Source organism: Strongylocentrotus purpuratus, unplaced genomic scaffold (assembly GCF_000002235.5).
Source record: "Strongylocentrotus purpuratus isolate Spur 01 unplaced genomic scaffold, Spur_5.0 spur5_scaffold_5, whole genome shotgun sequence".
Classification (NCBI taxonomy): domain Eukaryota; kingdom Metazoa; phylum Echinodermata; class Echinoidea; order Camarodonta; family Strongylocentrotidae; genus Strongylocentrotus; species Strongylocentrotus purpuratus.
Window position 1 is genome coordinate 6814835 of NW_022145611.1, and position 27770 is coordinate 6842604.

Here is a 27770-nt window from a genome sequence, read left to right on the forward strand (position 1 = left end):
CTCCTGTGAATGAAAGCACATGAATATAGCTAGATTCATCAATCAGTCGACTTAATTGCGGCAATATTCGATTGGAAGCCATGAGTCAGTTCATTCAGTTTTCAGAACTTTTGACCTAGACACAATCATGTGCTATCCTAATCAGGGTAAGATTTTTTTTAAAAGTTTGCATATTCATAACAGAATTTTTTTCCTAACACACTTTCTCGAATTGACTGTAATTAGTCAATACATCTTATTGAAATGTTGAAGTTCATTAATGTAGTTTATAGTATGTTCATTAACTTATATATAAATTAAATATATAAATTCCAATATAGTTATTTTGTTTTCTTTGCCTCATCAGATGATTTGTTAGGTATACAGGGTTTACATTCAAAGATACAATGATTCAAATCAAACTTACATAACCACAAAACCATCATAATTGGCATAACAATGAATTGAAATTAAGTTTTTGCAAAGCATTTGATTTATCAGTAACATAAGAATACTGATCCAATATATTTAAGTTTGTAGACTGACATACCGCTTAACTGCACAATTCGATTTTCATTTGTCAGTATATAGTATCAAGTGTTATAATTTATTCATGGGGAACATGCAAAATGTTCCTTTAGACTTTTGTGTGGAACATTGTGAAACTTATATTTGTAGAGTGTTTTTACTACAACGGTATATGATGTGGACTTGGGATTTTCTGAAACCCGGTTAACCCTAAGCAATATTTCGATTTATTTGAAAAGTGATTAATTGTATTATACGAGTTCGCTCTAATATCGACACTAATATTGTTTATGGCTCAGAAACCGAATAAATCCTTTTCACATGATTATTAAGTCCGTGTTTAAAAAGTGAATGTTTTTCCTAATACCAGGACATCAGATTTCTTTATAATTACAAAACACAAAACCACCTCTCTCTCTCTCTCTCTCTCTCTCTCTCTCTCTCTCTCTCTCTCTCTCTCTTTCTCTCTCTCTCTCTCTCTCTCTCTCTTTCTCTCCATGTCTCTCTTTTTCTCCCTCTCTCTCTCTCTCAAAAGTAAATAAATAAAGAATGAAACATAAAGGATTGTGCACATGTTCAACCAGTGCCTTTAAACCAAGACCCAGAGTGCACTAAGGGACACCACCACCACTGCCTTGTTTGCAAAGGGGTGCATATTTTCCCTCGTTGTATCACCACTTTTTTCCCTTCGAGTTTGGTGTTTACATTTTGTTCCGTGTAGGGTAAACATTTCTGGGTGACCACGTCATAATTTATGCGACTCGATCAGCTCTCGATAAAGCGGTAAAATGTCGTAAGGCATGCAAAGCAGAGTTTTATGACTTAATCGGAGGTTATTCTGTACACCCGTATCCAAAGAAATCAGCTCCAGTAATTGTACTTTGCGATATAATAAAATTTGGAGGGACTTTGGAAGTTGCTCAACTGTGAAAATTGAATGAATAATTCGCTTCTTTGTTGCTCCACCAAAATTCAACAGGTAGGCGCTAGACTAGTAAAACAGGTATGGTGGTACGTGTTTTCAGCTTGATTGTGCTTTAAACTAAGACAGGGCAACATTATCAGAGAGTTGTAACAAACTTGTCACTCTACACCGCTTATTTTGACGTTCCTGATACTCTGCCCGCGGTGTTTTGGGGGTAACAATAGCCCAAGCGATTGGCTTTCGCTCTCCTGAGTTTACCAATCTCTTCGCGCGTTGGGTTTCTGTCTGCGAGCCGGAGTGGTGTGCTAAACTTTCGCCCAGTAACCTTTCACCCGCACGGAGGAAAATTTGCATATGCATGAGAGCGCCGTCCTCACGAACCAACGTTCGTGTCGTCTGCTTGTAAATGGCCTTTCTGTGCTTGTGGTTGGCGGGTAGCAGAGGGACTATCGACCAGTCAGAACACCCTTAGGAAACTTTATCAGCATTCGGTATGCCATTGCCCTTACCTATTGTGAAACGATCACCTCCACGAGCTTCAGTATTGTGTAGGACAGACTGATTGAAAGGCCGAGTCGCGTACAAGACTACATGCTGGGATTTAAACAAAAAAGTCTTTGTGCATATATTTATTTATTTACCTCGTGTACATAGTAATACACAGCCGAGAGAAGTGAATGGCAAGGAACCACATACATGTTAAAAAGTGTGCACACCAACAGAGTTTCTTCATATTTGATTTAGGAATCAACGCGACAACACCTTGTGAATATATCCGGGACGAGGTGCAGGTGAAGGTAGACATAGCCCGAAGAGCCCCGGGGAAAGTTGTTGACCGAACCTTCAAGACGCCATATCCATCCACTGCTGGGAAAGCGTTTAAACTTGACGCCTCTGAAGGAAATTCGGCCTACCAAAGAAAGGAAATCACCACATGCATCGTTTCGATCAAGAAAACGACACCATAAGTCATTCCAATTAAAATAACAGGTGGTAAGTAGATATTTATTTGGATATTTTCTATAGTACTGACTACTGAAGCGTGGACATACATTTTTAAAGTAAAAACTTAGTGTCGTTTTAAATGTCCTTGTAATGAGCATCTACCGTAGGCGCGATTTGAAGCTCCGTTGTTGCTTATATCCTTTTCGAGTACCGAAAATGATGCAACATTAATGTATGCCGACTATCTCAAGATCCTCTTTCCTAATATAGGCAATAAGGAAAGACGAGTGACCATGTCTTATGCATGATTTCTTTTTTTTTCTTCAATATTGTTGCCAGGATGTGATTATTCGTGACAATTCGTCACCCGACCTTTATGTAACGCGATCGTAACGACTTCCTAAGCATCATCCGAAAGAAATTGTAATTACTGTGTCCCTTATCTTTTGAAATGTTGGATTATTACAGAAACATAGTAAAATCTGAACTTGATGTCTGTCTGTAAAACAAAATATTGAAAATCATGCTTGATCTACTCTCTTGAAATTCTTTACAATCTCTTGCTAACTGGTCTAGATATTATTTCTGTCTTCACTAACCTGCCCTGCTACATGTATCTTCTTCACAAACCTGCATTCTACACTGACTGACACTGAGTGGATCATTTTTATAATGGTTTGGGCCATGTTTACAATGTCTTTTACGTATATACATCATCAACTATATGAAGCGTATAATGTCCTTCATTACAAATATATTAGGCGATGTGAGGATTATTGCTGTCATTTTACGTGGTCATCTCGACACGGACACGCAGACAGACGGACAAACAAACATTTCATCGGTAACCCTAAGCAACCATCATCCACGATCCATTTCATCTCATGAAATGTTTCACCATCGAAACATGTGTTGACATAGCTCATTAGTCATGGTGCTATAACGTCGATCAGACACCTTTGATAATTATGTCGCCGCTCTATGATACTCAAATATATGCACAGCGCGCGTGTTGGTCATTTTGTCATTTTGTAAGGCGATGGATATTGCAAGGCTATGTAAACCATACGATGTAATAATAAACCTACTGGCCCGTTAACATTAATTGGTATTTCTTAATCCGATGCTGGTGTTAAGCTTATGCTAAAAAAATGGATTAAACAAAGGAAGATTGAGGTTTAAAATTTCCTTTGTTGAACGTGACCAATATACAGGGTCGGGGTAAATAAGTTAATACAGACCTTTGGGTCATTTCGGTTAATGATTTTAAAGTATAGGGGAGGGGTAGTTCGGGTCAAGGTTTACCGACAAGTCTGTCGAGAATATTCCCCCAAAGCAAACGAAAAATATGGAAAAAACCCGGTATTTTACAATAACAAGAAATAAAAGAAAGGTCATCGGGTTGTCCATGGAGTAACTCCATGGGTTGTCAGATTTGGACAAGGGTCAAATCTTATCGTCAGAATGTTGATTGTCATTGCTTACAGAGTTTTTTTTTTTTTAAGGGGGAAGGGACTCAAGGGAGGGTGGGGTTTTGAATTTTTGCAAGTCATCGCAAGGCTGCAGAAATCTAAGGTTTGTCGACAGCATAATTATCTCGAATATCGATGTTACATCCTATTCAAGATAGTTTTTTTTTTAAAGAAGGAAAAAATAAAATCGGTGCATGTTGATGTTCGATATGTAATACCTGTCATGCCCCTATGCCTATTCACGCATTTTCGGCATCTATCTAAAAGGCTACAACATAATGAAATGAATACAACAGACTCTTACAGCTAAAGCAGATAGCACACAGTTGTGAATTAAACACAATCACTGTACAGTGAAAGAAACACTGTCTTCACAAAATAATAGTATAGAGTACGGATGCAATATAAGAGATGCACAGTTTATTGACTTCACGGAATGGAATGTTCTAATTTTATTCCGAGGGTAAGTTTGCTTTGGACTTGACTGGCGAAGCTACGTTTCCCTATATAGATCTTCTTCTTAAAGTGGGAGTGGGGGATCAAACTAATATGTGGGCTTGAATGAGAGAGAGAGAGAGAGAGAGAGAGAGAGAGAGAGAGAGAGAGAGAGAGAGAGAGAGAGAGAGGAGGGGGATGAAGAGGGAAAGAGAGGGGACAGAGAAAGAGGGGTATTGAAAATAGTAATATGGGTAACGACGAAGATCTCAAAATAATTATGATTTAAAAAATAGGTATCGTGAAAATTATATGTGGAAAGGATAGAGAGGAAGAAAGACTGGGAGAGAGAGAGAAAAAGAGGGGGAGGGAGAGAGAGAGAGAGAGAGAGAGAGAGAGAGAGAGAGAGAGAGAGAGAGAGAGAGAGAGAGAGGGTTTAGCTATAGGATGCGAGTGAGTGGGGGTGTGCATGAGATATGGAAGGTACAAAAGTAATGTTGTGAAGAAAACGTGGGAAAGGGCTTGAGAGAAAGAGAAAGAGAGAAGAATGGGTGGGGAGAAAAATAAAGAGAGAGAGAGAGAGAGAGAGAGAGAGAAAGAGAGAGAGAGAGAGAGAGAGGAGGGGGATGAAGAGGGAAAGAGAGGGGACAGAGAAAGAGGGGTATTGAAAATAGTAATATGGGTAACGACGAAGATCTCAAAATAATTATGATTTAAAAAATAGGTATCGTGAAAATTATATGTGGAAAGGATAGAGAGGAAGAAAGACTGGGAGAGAGAGAGAAAAAGAGGGGGAGGGAGAGAGAGAGAGAGAGAGAGAGAGGGTTTAGCTATAGGATGCGAGTGAGTGGGGGTGTGCATGAGATATGGAAGGTACAAAAGTAATGTTGTGAAGAAAACGTGGGAAAGGGCTTGAGAGAAAGAGAAAGAGAGAAGAATGGGTGGGGAGAAAAATAAAGAGAGAGAGAGAGAGAGAGAGAGAGAGAGAGAGAGAGAGAGAGAGAAAGAGAGAGGAAATGTTCCCCAAATCCAAGAGAATTCATTTGACATCCTAACCAGTCGAGACAAATTACGAATCTGTATTTTTATCCCTCCGTCGTTTGCATCCTCAAAGCGAAGATTTACTGCAGATTATCATAATAATCAGAAATGAATTTATTATGACATCAAGGCATTGAAGATAGGCGTAACCTTGTCTGACCTTCGACCTCCCTGATAGGTCACGATTGAAACTGGGTGCTTATCGGTGATCTTCTAACTTTCTCCGTTTCGGGAGAGGCAACTCATTACATGAGTAGAAGAATAAAAGAAGTTTCCAAAATCAGTCGCAACTTTATATAAGACGGGGTCCTGGTGTGACAGAAGGCAGGGGGGGGGGGGAATGAAAAAATGATATGAGGGTATTGATGGGCTACTCTCAGATTTTGTCCCCCTTTTAGGCTCCGTTGATCGACATTAGAAGTCCAAGGTGCTTCTTTCGCGAAGTGGGCACGAGCACGACGACTTGTGCGTCAATCAATGTAGTTAAAAAAAAACACAGGAGATGCCCGTGTCTCGGATCCGCCCCCACCCCATTCCACGGTTCTGTATTTCATTACATTAGCACCATTATCAACCTTTCCCTTCAACCATGATAGTTCAGATACCAGATTTCGTACACGTTCAACAAAAAAGTAACTCATAGTGGATTATTTTTTTTGTTTGTTTGCCCATGGGGACTGGTATTTTGGGCAGGATTTCAGCATTCCATCATGTTGCTGAGATGTCCCCGTAACCCCGAAGAGCCGAAACTAATGCGAAACTTGGTATTTCATGAGATCGCCGTGAAGGTGACGATGTTAACCTCGTTTGGGTACAAAAAGTCCCGAATTCGAATACCAGTATTTTGGTCGTCTTCTGTGCATTCGTTGAATGAATTTGGAAATCGGTCTACAGCACATGCATTATTGTGTAAAACTACGAAATCTTGACATGATAATACTCATCCGTTTCTTTTATTTACACAGCTTTTGCTTATTACCAATTTGCCAAAAGAAGGGTTTTCAATTTGACCTTTTAAAGCCAAATTAATGACTGTCTTCGTAGCATAAAACACGTATTGAGGTAGGCGATGGCCGGTAGATACGTTCAACCAGTGGCAGTTTATTCCACTCACGTCCCCCGTTTCTAGACCTTGTTGGCAGTGGTCGATGCCTCCCTTTCTCCCTCTCTTCCTTTCTCTCTCTCTCTCTCTCTCTCTCTCTCTCCCTCCCTCTCCCTATTTCTCCTTTTCTCTCTCTCTCTTTCTTTGAAAGCAGGTCGAAAACGGGTGAACAATCCACTCGATGAAGACGTGTCCGACTCTCAAGATGAGATGCACTCCCACAGCAGAGAATCGTCATTTGGAATGGGGGGGGGGGGGGGGGGGGGGGTGGTGGGGGGAGGGCGCACACTCCCCACACCCCATCTTGCGACGGCTCTGCATGGTCGTACTTCTGATTTAGAAAGCCACGTAAAAATATCTAAATAGAAAATGTTCTGTCTGGCAGTTATGACATCATTTTACTTTTACATTACTTGCTACCAAAAATAACGCAAATATGCATTTAATACGGCTAAATTTACAGTGCCTTTAATCGATTGGTAAAATCGTTAGTTTTGTACTGATGATGTACGGTTCACATGAAAATGTATGTCACTTCGGGAAGGGCCACGATCATGATGATGCATACCTTTAAGAGGCTTAAGATACTTGGATGAATGCGTTTGCAGATCTTGATAAACGGTTCTCGTCAAAATGGGCATGATGGGAGGCCTTAATGACTGTCATTGCTTCTGTTGCCCCCCTGCCCTCAGCATGAGCACTAAATGACCAATGATCGTAAAATCTAAATAGTGGAGAAGCCGAGATCCCGCCAATTGTTGCCGGTTGAGCAGCGCGAAACCTTCCATGTCGGCGACAAGGGCTCGTCAACGATCTATGAAAATTACATTAAACTAGCTATGGACGACGAACGATTGACAGTGATAAATGATTTGTATACTCTACCACATCGGTCAGTAAACAAGGGGTTAATTTGTTGCCATAGGCCCCCTCCATTTTAATACATACTCCCTTGTTGCTCATTTGCATGCACAACTCGGATATAAGATTCAGATTCAAAATACATTGATATTCTTCTGGTATCAAGTGAATATAAAATCAATATTTACGTTATTTGAGATATTATAGAGGAAGGGACGAGATTGGTTAAAAGCACGATATTTTGGCGGGGTCGTTGTTTTGGGGTGACTCCCCCTTTAATTGTTGCCAAGCCCCCCCCCCCCCCCCCCCAAAAAAAAAAAATAGCAAAAAAGAAAATCACCCCCAAAACAAAACATAATAAACAAAACAAACACAAATTTAATAAACAGATGAGCAGAAATAGGGAACAACGTATGAAATAAGATGAAAAATATAATGAATGAAAATTAAAAGGTGGCATCAGATGTTTTTGTCTGTTGAGTTTCTTTGGTTTCTAGATGTACCGGGGGAACCAATGAGGGCACAAATTCTTAAAGGCCCCTCTAGTGTTGGTAGCCCAAAAAAATTGACGGTAACATTTCACTTAAATTGTATTATAATGTAAAAGAGTATGTCATTTAGAACACAGTTCTGCAAGGATTTTCAAAACAAATGTGTTTGAAGTCGAATACTGATGAAAGAATACAAAATTTGAGTTTTCTGCGTTCAACAGAAAACCCAAATTATGTATTCTTTTATCAATATTTTTCTTTAAACACATTTTGTTTTGGAGGGGGGAATCTTTGCAGAAGTGTGTTTTAAACGAAATCCTCTTTCACATTATGATACAATTTAAGTAAAATTTTGCCACCGAATTTTTGGCGAATTAGGGGCTCCCAACACTTTAGAAGGCCTTTAATACCCGAAGTGTACTTAAAACATGCCGAATTTGGTTCCCCCCGGGGGGCACTGCTATTGATAAGAATAATGTTTCAACAGCTCAATATTAGTTGTTGAATCGACTACGAATAATAATTTAATGAAAAGCCTGAAACATTATGCCCCAGCCTCAAGACAACTATTGCATGATATTGATAACGTTAAGCAAAATAGGTCAGTTTCGATATGATTAATATTACTACGTCAAGTATGAACGCGTTATCAAAGCTGTCATAAATTGAGAAGCGATGATTTTTATGATTGATTAATGCGAACGCTGTTTGTTGTGTCCACATAAGTATTACTCAATGAAATTTCGCAATCTGATTAAAGACAAACAAGCAAAAATCTAGTAATTTATCTTGAAGGTTGACAACCCAGGCTCCATACACGAGTTCATATTTTGGTGGTGAAAATGGAAATATGTGACGTGCTATTTATTTTTTTATTTTTAGGTTCAGTGTCGGATCAAGGGTTCCTTTGAGGGGGGGGGGGGTCACAACAATTCTTTGTCAAGAAAAAAAAGGGGGGTTCTGAAATTTAAAAAATTATATTTAGTATAAAAAAGATTGGCCGTATCACATGAACCCACATTGTTGCACATTTCAAACAATCTTTTATGTTCATAAGGTATGCCAGATTTTTATATTGCGGAGGGCGTGCCCCTATGTGTCCCTCGGATACTACACTGAGGATTGTCATTAGGCCTACTCTCTCAGGTTCTGTCAAATTTCAATCATGATTGAAATACAATGCAATAGCATAGAGCTTTTGTTAAAACCTTTTTCATAATTGTTGTCTCAAACATGGCACTCAGGCTTGGGAAAACATTTTAATGCCATTTTTCGTAAGTCAAAAGGAAATAAGGGAGTACTGCAGCTGGTAAATTATACAGAGCTTTGCTTTGCTTTATATTTACAAAGTCGCCGCCTGTTAACGAATACAGTCAGGGGCGTAGCAAGGAATTTGGAAATAATTATTTTCAAACAGGGGGCAGAATTACGAAAACTTTCTAAGGAGCAAAGGTGCAACCAAACAGAAAATGTCTTCTTGGCCAACAATATATAAACATGATAAAGAGAGGGGGAATATCTAGGGAGGTGTATACGTAACGTATTCCACACTAGATTTCAAAGGGGGCACGGGTTGTCGCCCCCCGCCACGCGAAATCCGCCAGTGAATACAGTCATTGGTAGATGTGGATAAATGCGACGCATGGTGATCATGATGTTTGTGTGTATTTAATAAATCACATCCTTGGCATGATCGGGCTCACGCAATACAGTTACAGGCAAACCGAAGGGAAGTGTTTATTTTTTAGACTGTGATAACGGTATAAGGACCCTTCTCTGCTTGAGAGCTGGTATCAGACCGAGACAGACGGATGGTTATTATTTTCTAAACAGAACGGAGGTGACGATTATATCGGTATGCAGGTCGATAAGCAATCTCAGAACTGAACAACAGTGTTTCAGTTCTACATGTATATACCAGGGCGATGGTGGTGCATATTACTGTGAGGGCTTGTGGAAGTTCAAGACAGGCATTAATCTTGAATTGGATTGGATTTGTTCAAACTTATACTTCATTAGAGTCTTAAATTAGATTGCGAAGGAGGGACTGGTAAGACATCATTTTTTCTTTCTGTGGAATGAAAATCTACACTTCAACACTTAGTCTATCAAGATATTTTTTTTCTCGAAAGATCGAGTCATTCGTATAATTTGATTATGGCGTTTGTCTACACTCTTGCATACTCAAAATATTGCATTTTCACTGACATTAATCTATTATTATTAATATATGTATCCATTTTTATCTATTCTGATTGTAAAATAATCTGCAAAAATGTGGCCAACTGGCCGCTAATGATTTCTTATCAGTAAACCGTTCTAAATACATAAATGAATAAATTTCAAGCATAAAATAATTTAATTGAAAGATGCGTGAGGTGGAACAAATAGTTGATATTATTGGTGTATAAAGGCATGGACCTTTTTGCTGTACGACGTCTTATTTGGGAATTAGAGATGCAGTGATGATTGTGAAGGAAGGCGATGGAGTCCTTTGTAATTCGTCTACAGCTGATTTCAGGGGTGGTGCCAATCATTTTGTAGGAACATGCGCAACCTTGCTAATTGTATTATTATGGAAGGCATACACAGCTGGGTACAGTTTTGTTGATACGCATTGTACGTGCAGGTATATTATAAGTGGAAGGTGTTATTATTATGCCCGTTGATGACTGATTTTATTACATCATTTTGCTCGCTTTGCTTCTTGTAGTCCTATACAGGTACCACATACCTCAACATTCTGCTAATTGTAATATAAATGTAAAATGTTTCCTTCCATTAAAAACACATACGATATTGGAAATGATAGTGACCCTCTCCATCCAGCATTCTAAATGACAGGCAACATGAATGTTGAAATGGCATTCCTCACTTCATAAATAAAAATCTGTCGGATAAATTTTCCCGCGCTTTCGCTGCCGTAGCTGGATCCACCAGGCATTTACATGAATTTCCTCTGCTGCGTTTTCACCTACGCCTTTCACTATCATGCAGCTAGTAAATTAACTGTCATCTGAAATGAGGAATGTGGGAAAGGTGCAAAGTGCTCTTAATCAATTTATGTTTGATGTTTGGTTCTCGAACTCGAAGTGAAATTTAATTTAAATCGTAAACGTATTGCAAACACAATTGCAAACACTTTCGAGAAATCAGCTCAATGGTAATTCAAATAACATGTTGTATTGCCTAGAAAGTGGTTCTTGGAGTAGTCAACACGGTTGCAAAGGCTTTCGAGAAATCAACTCAAACAAAAAAGCATATTTTATTGCCAAGAAAATAATGCTCGGAGTAGTTAACATGATTGCAAAGGCTTTCGAGAAATCAATTCAATGGTACTTTAAATAGCATATTGTATTGCCTAGAAAATGGTTATTGGAGTAGTTACCATTATTCCAAAGGATTTCGAGAAATCAATTCAATGGTAATTGAAATAGCATATTGTATTGCCTAGAAAATAATGCTTTGAGTACACGATTACATAGATTTTCGTGAACTCTAGGACACTTTTTATATCTTTTCCAGTAACTTTGATATGTACATCCCATAGAAATCATGTTGTTTTGATTACGTAATTAGATTACGTAATCATAATTATAATGTTTGTACATTTCAGGTAGTGCACAAGGATATTGAAACTGCCTTGTGTTGATATTTTTTTCAAAGAAAGCCTTAGATTTCGATCGTGCTTGAAGTTACTCCAAGAAATGATATTTGATTCTCTTTAATAGTGTATTTAAAATATGAGAATTGGATTACAGCCTTCACAACGACGTGCATCCTGTATTCTATGTCTGTAACTATGGTAATCACAGTATTGATGTCATATTGCTGTTTCTCGTATATGAACACAAATTCAGTGAAATAATCGAATTTCAGATTTCCCTCATAGATTTTTATTCACCCCAAAATATTCCCTTTAAACGCAGATAATTAAGATCATTATGTAAAAAATTACTATCATTTCTTATTATTTTTCACGAATTGAATGAATAACGATTCACTCTTGTTCTAAAAAAATTCTTTTCTTAAATCAATATTGATTGAAGAATATTATTGAAATTACGCTTTCAGTAATATTGTACGTGGCCTTCCACTTCCCCTTCCCCAATTAAATCGCAAGCAAAGTAACATTAAATCATCTTCTTCCTCAAAAAGGTTTAACTTTAAAAGATGCAGGCTTGTCATGATTATATGGCTTGCGACATTTATGAGAGTTTCGAAAATAAAACATTGAATGATAAAATTGATGTTACTGGTCTTTTAACGCCGGAGGTCGTAAGTTTAGTAATCATCCGAGTCATATGGCATTCTGTGACAAAACAAGAAGTGGATGATAAGACACGTATGATACACATTCTCTTAGGCAGTGGCGTATCTATAGACATTGATGTAGGGGCAGGGGCGGCCGAGCGACTTCCAAAGTGGGGGGGCACCAACAAAAAAGGGCACTTTCTGGAAAAAAAAGGCACCTACATTGGGAAATCTCAAAGCGAAAATATACAATTTTTTAGACATTGGTTTATACCCCTACATTGTGATTACATTATCAGGGATGATTTCATTATTTAAAAGTTTCTCTTCATAAATCATACAAGATATCGCTTAAGCATCATACTGTACAGTTGGGTGTGATGTCTGAATATGCATTAACGAGCGAGCGAAGCGAGCGAGAAAAAATTTAAAGATCTGTGAGGTCGCAGTGCGAACAATTACATCTTATAAAGAGGAAAAAAACCAATCGTGATGGGGTTATAAGCACATTCTCATAACGGAAGACTGAAAAGACCTTTGATAAGTAACATAATTATATAATCTTTAAATAAGAGCGAGCGCAGCGAGCGAATTTTGGGGGAAATTGCTCTTAGTAGCCCTAAATAAGGGGCACGTTTAATGATTACATGAAAAGGGGGCAATTATCGAAAGGGATAAGACACTTATTAGAAAAAAAAAGGAGCACGTGTCAAAGTACAAAGGATAATTATAAGAGGTGAAAATGAGGCATTTTTACACCTGAAAAGAGGCACTCACCAGTGATGAAAAAGAGGCGTTTACGAAAATGGGAAATAGGCATTGTTGACGGAAAAGGGGCGCCCATCAGATTTTGATAGTGGCATTTATAAGAGGTGAAAAGGGGATAGGTCCCTTATTAGAAAGAAAGGGGCACGTATCATTATTAAAAGGGATATTATCAGAGGTGAAAAGGGACACTGACCAGATATGAAAAGGGGCACTTATGAAAATGTAAAAGGGGCACTTATAATAAAGGAAAATGTGCATTTGTTGAATGAGAAGGGGGCACCGTTCAGATTTTTAAAAGGGGCAGTTATGAGAAGGGGAGGGAGCTCTTTCTTTTTAATGGGGGCACTTATCATAAGGAAAAGGGGCACTTATTAGAAAGGGAAAGGGGTTGTTATGAGAAGGGGAAGGAGCTCTCTCTTTTTAATGGGGGCACTTATTGTATTGTATTTATTAACCTTTATTTCCTTCTCAACAGTACAGTATGAAACACAATGTATATATACATGATACATGTAACAATTATTTCAACATAGAGTATACAGTAAATAATTCAGATACGGAAGGAGGCGAAAACCTTATCATAAGGAAAAGGGGCACTTATTAGAAAATAAAAGGGGCACATGTTAAAATGAAAGGTGTGCCCATCCGAGTTTAAAAAAGGGGTAGTTATTAAAAGGAGAAGGGGTACTTCTTACAAAGCAAAAAAGGGGCAGTTGTCAAAGTAAAAGGAGCACCTCTCAGTTTTGAATAGGGCAATAATCAGAGGTGAAGGGGGCACTTATCAAAAGTGAAAAGGGGCACTTCTCGTACCTTAAAAGAGGCACTTACTAGAGATTAAAAATGGCACTTATTCAAGATAATTTCGAGATTTATGAGAATGGAAAATGGACACTTATTGCAAAGGAAAATGGGAACATGCCGAAGGAAAAGGGGCACGTGTCAAAAATAAAAAGGGCACTCGTCAGAGGTGAAAAGGGGGAAGGGGCACATTTAGTAAGTAATAGGGGCACTTGTCAAAGTAAAAGGTGCACTTTTCCTATGTAAAAGGGGCACTACTTACAAAATAAAAGGGGCACTTTTCCTATGTAAAAAGGGGCACTTTGGGGGTATCTGAAAAAGTGGGGGGGCACTGTGCCCCCCCTGCCCCCCGGGAGAACCGCCTCTGTGTAGGGGGGGGGGGGGAGGGTCGGGGTCGGGGTCGAAATGCATATGTGCGTAAGACTACTGTAAGATTGTTTGCTTTTTCTGTACCTTGGGGTAGGGTGAGTTAAGGAGTACGCGGCTCGAAATTTGAAATAGTGCGAAAGTCCTATTTATAATAATTTTCAATATAGCCACACCCCATGTCATCTTATTGCTGAAATCTTGTGAACATGTCGCTCACGCATAATTAAGCGGGGGAAAAAAAAGAAAAAAAAAACGTAAACACTTATACATAGTTTACTACCAGATTGCAAACTTCAAGTAAAGTACCTCTCATCTAATGACATTAATTTGATTTGGATCCGAAACCGTTGGACATATGCGTGTACCTAATCAGCACATGTACAATAATAAGATGAAAACAAATCGGGCGATTCTGTTCTAATTTCAAAACCTAACCTGATTAATCACTGTCCATTAAGCACCGCATGTTGGGAAAGTAGCTGGACAGAACGTGTTTGTCATGTCATTATGAAGACAAATGGATGCGCTACTGTTTCTAAACTGTGATCAATTTGCCGCCATCTTGCCCGCTCTGTTTCCAAGACTCTCTTTTTTCCCCCGAGCCTGAGCTGAAATGCATGCAATCGGTCAAACTATAGCCATACAAGCGATGTAAGTTCAGAGACAGGACAGTATTTGTATACGGTATACATTCACTCTTCACCACCACTTTCATCATTCTCAATAATTATTCTTGCCGGTGTAGAGTTTCTTCTTCTTCAAAACAACATAGTAAGCTGCTGAGTGTGTGTGTGCATGTCACCGAATTTCCGTAAGCGTGCTATACTGTATATTTCATGATTAATTTCATTCTGTATCATTTTTTTAAAACTCTCAGTTAATGTATTGAAATCTGTCAATTTTTATTATTATTGTACTTGCTCTAATTATTCAAAAGTTATTATTATCATTATTCAATGTTATAATGTATCAATTGACTTAATCATCAGTGCTTAATATTCATTTGCTTATTTCTATTTCTGTATATTAATCAATAGTGTGAAAAAGAGATCGGGGAAAAAAAAGTTTTTATAAGAGAAGACATAGTGATCATTAAACATCGTCAAATTGGCACCTCTTTTCATTCAGATTCACCTTGAAGCAGAGCTCGATCTCTTTATCAAGATGGATGGCTTTGCCGATCTGATGATCAACGAGACCAATGCGACTTCCGGTCCAGTCGTTCCGGCATGTTGGCCTGTTCTCATCGACCCTACTACTACGGAACTTCTTGATGGTAAGTTTTAAATTTGGTCTAAATATTGAGCGATTCTCTATTAAGTCGATTGTGAAAATCTTAGACGTAATGATGCAGAGATCGTATATTTTAGCCCAGCGACGCACGGCTTTATTATATTTTGGTAAGACATTAATCTACACTTGCCGCCCCTCACCCAGGAGAGTATGGTTACACATAATTTTGTTCGCATGGTTTGGAAAAAATAAATGATGGATTTGCTTTGTTTGACTTTAAGTTATCAAAATTGTATTTTGTATACGTTATTTTTTAAACATATTATGTAGGAATCAATATGTAAGCATGGAATTGTATTTTGTTTTAGCTGTATTGTTAAGCGAATAGAAAGACACTCACTTCTATTTTGCGCTTTAAAATCCATCTTTATTATTATTACGTGACTTAATTAATGGGACGTGTACAATCTTGAAATCGTGTTACATATGTATACATAACTATGTTTACAAGGCCAAAACTTACTTTCTCCTGATAAAAGTCACGTGACACGCTATGAGGGATAATATCAGAGATCACTTTTAAAATAATTTAGTGGAATTCACTTTTTAAAAGATTTATTGAACCACCAGTTTGGAGCAAATTGATCTTTAAGTTGGACTGGATTCAGCTTAAAAGGAATTGATCCCTGATAAAATATTACGACTGAAACAAAGTGGATTAAGAGAGTGATGTCACTTTCAACTTGGTTTTGGAATTCTTAATCGAAATAATGATAAGATCATTTCATGACCACCATGATTTCAGGACGATTTACGAAAAAAATGAAGTCAAACAAGTTTCGCGCAACTACATTTCTAATGCTTTTCTTAGTGAAAAAGAAATAAATAATTAGTTTATTTTCATTATTCCAATCCTTTCAGGTGGGACAATATTTAAAAACTATTTTAAAGTACATCTGGTTGAAAGAGATAGGTTTATATGCATTGCCCCGTCAACCATGATCTATTGACCTTATTTTATGCAACATTAATTTAGAATCTGTTTGTGTAAATTCATTCGAATGATGCGAGGAAGAATACATTTCCGTGGCAAGTGGACAACAACGTTTTTTCCATGTCATTCCTTTGTAATCATAACGTATTCATTTCAAAATTTCCCGGAAAAGGCGCAATAACAGAAAAATTGTGAAAAAGGTCGGGAAGTCTTTATTTATTCATTATGAACATGGAGGTGCATTGTTAAACTAGATATCTATTGCTTCCTGTTGTATAATTACAACTGATTCCCTTGGCTTTTAACCCAACTAAGTCTGTTTAAATTTGTTGTTGCGTGTTTTTGCTTTTGTTTTGTTTGTGTTGGAGGTGGGAGGAGGAGGACTCTTAAGAAAATGTATCCCAAATGTAATTGAAAACAAAATACTCACGCAGAACAGAAATCGAAAGAAACACATTTTGAAAAGTGACAAAGGCAGGGTATCTTCAAGATCTGTGATTGGCTTGCATTTCTGCCGTGGAGAACGAGAAACAGAAAAAGCAAATCTGCTACTTAACTATACCTACTTACAAAATAGTCTGTGAATCTTTTTGCAATGACAATGATGTTGATCGAGGTGATGATGATGACGATGATGATGATGATGATGGTTATGGTAATAATGATGATGGTGATTATGATGATGATGATGATGATGATGATGACGATGAAGATGAAGAAGAAGACGATGACGACGACGACGATAGTGGTGATGAAGAAGAAGATGATAACAAGAATAACTCCTAATTCATTTTGTCACCCTTGCAGCGCTGGGCGGCAACTCCAAATTCCTCGGCGTCATGGGCACAGCCATTGCCCTGACAGTCTTCAATGTAGGCATGTACATGGAGACTCTATGGTTCCTCTGCAGAAAGATCCCAAGCAGAAGGAAAATACAACTCTCATTCATCATGGGTATATATCCAGTAAGTAAATTTAAGCACCCCCTCTGCCCCTCCCCCGATCCTCCCCCTCCCCGCAAACTCCAGCTAACCACACCCTTTAACTTTGTTGTACATCCTTTAACCATACTTCCATCAGTTAATATTTGAAAACTTTAGAAATTTAAACAATCGTGAAGCAACAATTTGCAAATTCTTCACGGTAGCTGAGACAGTCATTCTATGTTGTGAAAATATTTTTCCATTTATTAATCAAAACTGATAGGACGAAACATACGCTCAAGAATTACATTCACAACATCAGTCAAAATTAATATCTGTACATCAGATTGATATAATTTATTATCTTGTAACTCCCCTTACATGTTTTTTGTAAACAGTTATTGTAAACTAACCACGAAAAATGTTAATCAGTTCTAAATACACACCACACCCAAAACCCACATCCACACGCACACACACGCACATGAAAGATGAACTTCGTTATCAGAATAAAGTGGAATAGGGAATCATGAAAATTCATACACTTGCAGAATTCTTGATAGTTGTTTTTCATTTTCTTCGATTATTTTAAAAGATGTGCCACGTAGAAAACTTCCTGGATATGCAATTAAATAACATACGTATTTGATTTCCATTTCCTCTGGTGTGTCTTGTTCACAAACACATTAAAAAGTATGGGTATATTCTATTTGTACATGTAATACATTTTGATCAGCACAACACATTTCACACTCAAATAGTGCATTTGGGGTAGCAGTAATCCCATTTATTCAAATTGTGTTTTTACAGGCCTGTTATATTGGTATATTCATGCTGCGTTAACGATGCCTGAATGTATACAAATTAAATCACATTGTATGATCCTTGAAATGTCTATTGTCTACTCGTTATAACAAAATGTTTGCTTATAAATTCAAGTGATTATCAGAGGGAGAAAAAGGAAGAGAGAGAGAGAGAGAGAGAGAGAGAGAGTCACTGAGTCATTATGTAAATGAAATAAAGTTTCCACTTTTCACCTCACCTTAAAGCTGCCCCTATGGGGTGCAACATTGAATCGTTTAGGGTTCCATATGTAGTTTTTATATTTTGTTTGTCTGGCCGATGTATATTTGCACTTATGTGGTTCAATAACATTCTACACCCTTGTTTGGCTTTATAAAGGATACAGAAAGGGTGTAACACATGTGCTTCTAAAGATTCAAATTTGCCCTAAGTTTAGGGATACTGCTATTAACGCCTTCGGGCGTAAAATCGAATCTCTTTCATTATTGACCTTAGGAAAATTATTTAAGGACACTGAGTAATAATCAATTATTACCCTTTTTAACCATTCCTTTTTATTTCAGGTTTTCTCCGTCACTTCTCTGCTAGCTATGTTCATACCAAGAGCTTCGATTATCACAGGGTTTACTGCTCATGTGTAAGTTATTAGTTAAAAAGCGCCATTTTGATTATTATATTTGTTTATTTTACCTGTGGTATTTAGAAGTGAATGTAGTGAACTAGATGTAGAGTAGTGCACCTGAGAAATGAGATCGAGCTGTTCAGGAAATAAACATCAGATAATTTCACTAAAGGAGAAAGCGAAAGAGCAAAAAAAGGAGAGAAATGGACATACATAAATATAAATCTCTTGCAAGTTAGCAAGAGAGAAAGAGAGAGAAAGAGGCAGACGTACGGACAGAGACAGTGACAGACAGAACAGAGAAAGCGAGAGAGAGACAGACAGACAGAGACAGAGAGACTCAGAGAGAACAGAGAGAGAGAGAGAGACAGACAAAAAGACAGAGATACAGAGAAAGAGACAGACAGAGACGTAGAGGGAGAGAGAGAGAGAGAGAGAGAGACAGACAGACAGACAGAGAGAGGCAGATAGAGAGAGGGAGAGAGAGATAAGAAAAGATAAACGTTGATGGAAAGATAGATCAGGGGACACACGACATAATCACAATCGAGTTATTGTTTCCATAACCCCTTTCAAATCATGCACAAATTTCCACATGTTCTTCTCTTTGACAGATACTTTTCCATGGCCCTTGTTCAGTTTATTATGTTGTTGACTGGTTACTATGGTGATAAAGCGAAAATGTTAAGGATATTGGATGGAAATATCATTCCACTGGCCACGCCACCTCTGTCGTTGTTCTGTATTTGCTGCCTGCCAAAGATTCCAATCAATAAGTAAGCACGGGTAGATATTTAAGAATATATATAATACAGTGCGTCCCAGAAAAAACGAAACCGAGAATTATCGATGTTTTATCATAATTTAGTCACATTTATTATTGCCTTTTCATATGACACCTCAATCAGGAAAAATGAGCAAGGAATGACAAAGTTCTGTTTGTTTAAAGTAGTGCTTGCATATCCATAATTTTATCAAACGAATTCGTTCTCACTGGGCGCCTGCCATAGCAACATGCAGAATTGACAACAGACTTAACTCCGTTTCGTTGACAATCAGCCATGCATGAAACCTTTCGTTTTCTGGGACGCACTGTATACAACAACAATAACGGTCATTTACAGCTTTGTTCTGCGATCTCCTTCACCAAGCTAAGAAAATATTGGTGATAACTGAATGGAATCTGGCTTGACATTTGCATTTGAATAATGAACTTCACATGCAATCTAGTGTAGGGTGATCAAAAACAAAAACTGAATGTTGATTTGAGTTTCGATTTTGAATCCGTTATTCATCGTCAATTACATAACGAAAACTATCTTGTCAATCATGACATATGCTTAACTTGCTACATTGTTGATCATTGACATGTTTCCTTTTCGTAATGCCGCCATTATTCCCGTAAATTAATGAAGATTATTTCAATTCATTCCATACTGTTTTTCGGGTGGATTTCTTTTCTTTCGTTCAAGCGCCATGAGCACCGAAAGGTGGACCTGTGCGCTATACAAGTAGCAACTATTATTATTATTATTATTATTATTATTATATTCTAGCTGTAAATTAACTCTCAAAAAAGTTTCTTTTCTTTATTATACTGTTGACGAAAATCCATTTTATGTTTTATACAAAAGACATATCTATAAACCTATTATTTGATGCTCTTTTGTCATAGCTTAATCCTTGCTATTGTTACGAATAACATTATTGCTAACGCATTATGTTAATGATGAACATATTTTATTCGCACTTCTTCAAGGGTTACCCTTCCAAAGTTCGTGAAGTTGATTCGTGGTCTGGTGCTACAGGTAGCCGTCATCAAACCTCTGTTCTACTTCCTGGGTGCTGTACTATGGCTCAACGGATCCTTCATTCCTGGAGATGTAAGTCTGAATTAGCACAATTAGGCCTAAAAAAAAAGATGTTGTATTGCCCTTTGCGAACGACCCTAAAATCTTGAAATCTATGTATAAGTCATATAACTGTCTTGTCATGTTTTGTGCTGAAAGCCAGAGGACCGTACCTGCTCATAGACTTTCTCTTATATAGTCTTGACGCCCTTCTGGCTTTCAGCACACGACACCATGTTTTTGTCTTATGTTTTATGTTTTACATGTTATACCAATGGAAAAAAAAATTCTGTATTATATTATGGACAATAAAATCTTGAATCTTGAATCTTGAATCTACGGTCGGCTTTTTAAAAAAGTTTTTTTTACCGTTTTTTAGAGAAAAAATATATTTAAGCATTCATGAGAAATATCAGCCCAAAGAGGGAGAAGAAAATAGAAGAAAAAAAGTAAAAAAGAAAGAAAAAAAGAAGAAAAGATTTCCGACCGACGGACCCATGTTTTGGCACCTAAAGGGCAATACAACATCTTTTTATAGGCCGTACATAAGCTACATTTATTTTCATTTACTTTTTGTAGGTGCCAAACAAGTATTTTTTTATCTCTGTTAGTAGTATACAAGCAGAAACATATTACTAGTACATCAATGAGATAGTTGTGAATGGTAAATCAGGAATTCTTGGAAGGAGGGGGGGGGGGGGGGTGGAGGGCTTGTGCTCGCAGTCTCTGAGGACAGGTTTTTCCTTTTGGAAGATCCAAACAGTGAAGTCGAATTTTGCTTTTGAGACCAGATCAAAAGTTGATATCTTGGTCATGCTCACATTACATAAACACCCAGTCTGTCAAACAGAGGGTGCGTTGATAAAGATTGCCTTTCGAACCTTAGGAGACGTTGCATCTTGATGCAGCCTTCACTACCCCCCCCCCCCTCTCTCTCAATAATCAAAATATCAGGTCCGTTTATATCATTTATCAATTTTTTTTTCTCTCCACAGTTTTCAAGTACTGGCACATACCTGTGGTTCAACGTCATCTATATCGTTTCAACGCTGTTCGCCCTCAACGGCATCATCATCTTTTACAAGTTATCGAGGGAACCGCTCAAGGAGTACCATCTCACTCCAAAGTTCTTCACCGTCCAACTCACCCTCATCCTCACCAACGTCCAATCTTTCACCATCGGCCTCTGCGCCATCGCAGGGAACATCGCCTGTAAGCCACCCTTCCACCCCGGCCTGAGGGCGCTGTGTAAGTACAACCATTTATTTTCCTTGATCCTTTCGTGAACTTTCCAGTTGACAAAGGTGTCACACACATTGTTCTAATTTCGGGATCGCCTGTTAGATAATTTCATATCAACTTTCTTGATTTCCTGTAAAAAGCCGATCCAAGATCATATCCTAGAGATAGTGTGTCTCTTTGGGTTGGTGACATTAAAGATCTCAGACGTCAACAGAGTCAAGGAAAGTCCTAAAAGATCCAAGCCCGTTCGGTCAGTCTGTGTAAAAGGTTATTACGAATGACTTAAGGTTATTAACCAACTAGGATATTCTTATTTCTCTGTTGTAACTGCGGGTAATTTTTCGTCACGGTTTGGGCTTGTTGATGTGGGAAATTACGAAACACGCACGACATGGTAGGTTTTTTTTCTTTCTAATTCTTGATGTTGTCTTCTTTTACAGATATCGACAGTCTACTCAACATCGTCGAGATGTTTCTCTTCAACATATTTGCCACGGTCTGGTACAGGAGACTGAAAGGCAACATAGGACAGGAACAACTTCTTGAGAGGCGAGAGTACGCCAGACTGAGCCAGAACTCGTACCGCCGAGACCCGGCCCAACAGATCGCACTCGGCGACGAAAACGACAACAAAACCGACCTCGCGCTTTACAAACCTACGTACCCAGACGCCACCGGCATTGTCACCAGACAAAATGGCGGATCCTCTGTGCATGCGCAAGGAGTCGGAGATACGCCGTGGCAGCAGTTTGGGGATGCACCCGCGGAGAGTGAGCTGAAGCAACCCTTTCTTCATGTTGCTGCTGATAGCCAACCGAACGGGAGTGTTGCATGTAGAGTGACCGACGAGACGTTGAACCATCATCAGTCACCGCCGCACAAGAACACTGTTGACGATACCGTCGAACGAGGCTCCATCAAGTCAGGGTCGATTCCTTGGAGTGGTTCCGGGTCAGACAGGGAGACGGACGTCTAAGTTCAAAGGTTACCCAAAGACTGAGGACTCTATTAAAAGTATTTTCGTGTATGACCAAAGAGTATCTCTTTGGTATGACACAGTGGTTGCAGAATATAATCGCTAGCCATATCAGCATTATAATTATGCCGCTCAAGTTCGTGGTGCTCGCGAATCATGACATTAAATATATGTAAAGTATGATATCTGATTATGCAAACTTCTGTCAAATCTCATTATCAATATTTTTGAAAAAATGTTTAGAATTCCATGACTCTTTTTGACACAGAATTTACTCTATTTGTGTCTTATTTATCTTATGGCCAAAATAATATGAAGTTCCCGTCATGACGATGATAATGGCTTAAATTGGCAAATGGTTGTATATTTGTAATAACATTCACTTTATTTTATGCTATCTATACCAAAGATCACTTACGTAAGCTATCAAGTATTGTCATCAAATTTTGTAGTTTCTAAAAAATGTCTTTCTTGATTGAAACCAATTATTGCCAATGCAAGAACAAAATCTACCATGATAAATGTTTTGAGTTGTACGCTACCCATTTGCGATTCTCATCTTCAGTTCTACATAAAGTGCGATTGACTCTGTCACGATTATGACCAGAACGTGAGCGAAACAGAGCTACGAATAAAACATAACCAATGTTTGCCTTTGAAACATTAAACTCGAAAGGATCAATTTGAGGAGAATCAAATTTTGTTGTACTTTCACATTCCTCATTATTACTATTATTACTATTATGTTTATATTATATAAAGATATTAATATTCATATCTTATCTAACACTTTCATGTTCTAGAAAGAGGGTGACTTGTGTTTACTTTTTAAAGAGGCCCGGCCCTTGTAAACGGCTGTTATGCAGTAGAATATTTATTTTAGAATCTCATGTAATACGACATTTTATTATTACATTTATCATCACGCATCCGTTTTAAATCGGCATTGATTGCAAGATTTGTAACAAGAGGCTTTTAGTTCAACAATGACAAATTACAGAATACTCCACGGATTAACTTCGAATAGCCGACAAGTGCAAATACGATTGTATTTTTTCAAATCATTTTTTTTTGTCAAAAAAGCGCATTTTAAAATTTGTTGACATGTATTATGCAGCAAGTCTATTCAGATTGCTATAATAGTAATACGCTCTAACACTACGCGAATTGCTTGGAGAAAGAGCAAACCATGATCCGTGTTTAAATCTTTAAAACGACGATTTGTATGTGAATTAAGACCTTGTTTGATTATTTCTCCTTTTCCGCGCGTTTTATATGCACGAAAAACAAGCTTCTCTCTTCAGTAATATTATCACATTGAGGGGGAAAAGGTAACTAAATATCCTCACAGAGGGGTGAATATTCGAAAGCTGAGTATCTTGTCAAAGAATGTCATGCACTTGTGTTGGATACACCTGGATATCTTACGTAACATAATCACTCACTGAAGTGCCTTATATATAAACTAATGATGTCTTTTTACCCGTCGCAATTATAATATCGCCATTTTGTACGTCTGGCAAACAAAATTAATGCACTCAGTGGATTTTATATCGAGACATTTTATGTGCTTTATCATATTTTGTGTTAGTCCTTCGTTTACGACATGATGAATGATGAATGATGGTGAGTGTCAAAATAATGGCAGTAATATTCTTTTGAGCTTCGGGGTTTCGATAACTTATACATTTTTTTGTCAATGTTTCTAAAAAGATACGTTTTATATTTTAGCTTGTCATCATTTTTATGATTATAATTCCATTCAGAATAAACCAAATAAATGTTATGATTGTTATGTTGACCTCGTCGTCATTGAAATCTGAATTCTTTTCATATTCATTGTGTTTGATTCTCCTCTTTTCTAAAATCATTTATACATCTCCCATTTATCACTTCCTAAATTACATTTAATGTATAGTGGTGGTGGAGCTATGGGAAGGGAGAACATGCCCCCGTCTCATGGAAGACAGAGAAAGAAAAAAAAGAAGATATAGAGAGAGAGAGAGAGAGAGAGAGAGATGGGAGAGAGAGAGAGAGAGAGAGTGGAATGAGGAGAGGGAGAGAGAGAGAGAGATGGGAGAGAGAGAGAGAGGGAGAGAGGGGAAAAGAAAGATGATAAGTACTAAAAATAGGGACATTTTCCATTTGTTAATCACTATAACGCGTCATATTTTTCTTCTTTGAGTTCATAGAGTCAAATCCTAAAATAATCAACATCATGATGTAGTTTTTTCCTCAAAGCCTTAAACATGATTTTTTTTTCTCGTTTGTTTATTAATTTTAATTGTTTTTTATTAATAAAAATTGAAGACTTAAAAAAAAAGAAAAAACGATATGATGTAAACCATAGTCATAATCGTAATGCATTATAATGTTTTAAACTGAAGATGGCGCTAGACCTCGTAAATCGCTGATATGTCTAGGATATCGGTAGCGTTAAGCCATTTCACGGTTGCAGTCTGAGCATTTAAGCAGATAAAGGTCTTTAATGCAGAACAAATTTTGAAATACACGGAGACGAAATACTGGATACGTGCTCATGAAAGTTACGTAATCATTATTCATTCATGCACAAGCAGTACACTCCATGATACACAGGTGGAAATATTCTTTGAAAAGGGGAAACAAAGGCTATTTATATAGCACCTCCATCGCTGTAGGAGTGATTATTTCAAAATATACAGAGTGGGACCTCTTCATGTTTTGGAGATCTGTGGATATTCAGGGTCATTGCAATAGTGTGCTAACCGTGAACTCGTCTAATCTACCGGAATACCCAAACATAACAAACAGCAATAACAAAACCCAATAACAATGATAACTAGGTTTAAATTAATTTTTTTCACTTGCTTTTATTTATATTAATCTTTATTATGGTACCCAAAATGATGATTGCAATGTCAAGCATTAATTAGGCTTGTTTAGAACAAGGAAACTTGGGATTTTTATTTAATTTTTTTACCGATACGGTACGCAACTGAGATCCTTTATTGCTTTAATTCAATGTTCAGTCACTAATTCACATTGACGGCAGGCGATATTATTGTGACCCATTGTCTTCAGCTTCTTCTTATCCTGAAAGAGTGAGCAACGTTTATTTTTAAACTCTATTTCGATTTTGAGTTCTGAAAATGATACTATGAGATTATGTTTATTTGTAGTAGGATGAAGCAATATGGGTTCTATAGAGTCTGATTTACAGTCGTGAATGTTCATGTTGTGTGATGCATGAGAAGAATTCGTGGCTCCTCGGTTGTTCATGTATATTAAATGCATGTAGGTGGCCGATTGTGTTGGTTAGCTATTTCCCCGCTATTTTGTAATGTCTCGGCGCGTAACAAATTTGAATCGGACTCAGCCGTTCACTGGAATTTGTTTTGAGGCATAGATTGGAATTTTGACCACTGGTCTCATCTGGTGTGGTAATTGAGAAGTTATGTTAATTTTTTTATCATAGATATTGTATCAACAAAATAATTAAAAAAAATGCTAGCAATAATTTTATTAAAAATATGGAGAGAAAGGAGATGAAAGAGAAACAGAGAGGAACAGAGAGAGAGAGAGAGATTTGGTAGCTTGTAGAATGCTTCTTTAATCTCATAATGAGCCGTCAAATCTATAGAAATCATAACTATAAGATCGCAATGAACTATAATGTTTTAGACGAAAGCTGGCGCTAGACCACTTCATAACACTATGTCTGGATTATTTATCGGTAGTTACAGTGTTGAAGATACGGTGGCTAAGGCGTGGGGGGGGGGGGGTTAGCTTTCACGGCGAGCACAAAATCTTGACAAAAAAAAAAAAAAAAAATGAACAGGTTAAAGGGAAGGCGACGTGAAAAGAAGACGATGGGACCCCCACATCCTCAATTCATTCACCAACTACTCGGTGGCTTGGTTCATGGTACACATCTGATATTACAAAGTATGAATTATTTCATGAACAAAGAAGAGAGAGAGAGAGAGAGAGAGAGAGAAGAGAGAGAGAGAGAGAGAGAGAGAGAGAGAGAGAGAAGAAAATATTTGATAAATGTTAATAACCTTTTATTTACCACTTTAAAACGCTGGTATGTCTTTTTTCTTCATTCCTGCTCACTCCCTCACTTTCTCATTGATCCTGACACCAATCTATTGTCATTGCTTGCTTGTCAAAGTTTTAAAAAATACAAATTACAACAGTATAGTTACAGACCTCCACTGATACAAGATCCTCATATAATAATAATACAATCTAGGAGTTAAAAATGCACAATATGTCATAATACGTAAATATAACAAAATATTATGGGTTATGAAGCAGCACCATTACCTTTCACTTTTTGTTTATATGAGAAAATCTGTATCCAGTTGCTTAATTTATATTGAATTAATTAATTTGAATAGAAACTATGTTTATAAAAAGTATTACCGTAATTTTTCTATTTTTTTTCTTTTCCCAAATTGTAGAATTGTATCACAACTTGTATATTTGATTAAATATGTACTATTTTAGTTTGGATACTTTTGGATATTTTAAATATATGTCTGTGATTATAATGAATGAGAAAATGTGATATGTTTATACTGGAAGAGAAATTATGTTCCTCTTTGTAATTTTGTACATGAAAAACTGATTAAAGGCAAGAAAGCTTTGAAGAAATCGAGAGACGGACAGAGAGAGACAGAGAAAGAAAATATTTGATAAATAATAGAACTTTTTTTTCTTACTTGTTTGAGTTACTTTAAATATTTGTTGCTGAAAATTCATGTTTTTCTTTGATACCGATCCTGGAAATAATAATTACAATCACGATGCACTATAATTTTTAAGACTAAAGCCGCCGCGGCGCTAGCTAGACCACTTCAAAACACAGTAGCGAACGTTTGCTATACTTGCACAAAAAAGGGAGGTTATGTCCCCAGCCCCCCCCCCCCCCCCCACTTCGGGAACGGAGGGACAACATGCGTGTTCCCAAAATCTCTTGCTCGTAACAAAGAAAAAGATCTACCCATATTGACTGTATATACCGGACTTATGCTGAAAGGGGGGGGGGGGGGAGGTGCTGAAAAGGCTCCTATAACAAAAGAAAAAGATCTACGATCTACCCGTATTGACTTAACACACCGGACTTATGCTGAAAAGCGGGGGGAGGGGGGGGGGGGGTGTGCTGGGAAAA

The 27770-nt window shown here is 37.6% G+C and overlaps 1 protein-coding gene across 1 annotated transcript; it reads left to right on the forward strand.

The window, feature by feature from the left end:
* Nucleotides 1–1547: 1547 nt before the first annotated feature.
* On the forward strand, nt 1548–24398 carry LOC100888334 (organic solute transporter subunit alpha). The gene is made up of 8 exons (XM_003725621.3): nt 1548–2425; nt 15097–15244; nt 17003–17160; nt 18486–18559; nt 19159–19320; nt 20304–20427; nt 21390–21642; nt 22077–24398. Exons 2-8 carry the CDS (start codon nt 15133–15135, stop codon nt 22610–22612), a joined length of 1419 nt encoding a protein of 472 aa, XP_003725669.2. The 5' UTR covers nt 1548–2425; nt 15097–15132; the 3' UTR covers nt 22613–24398.
* Nucleotides 24399–27770: the final 3372 nt, after the last annotated feature.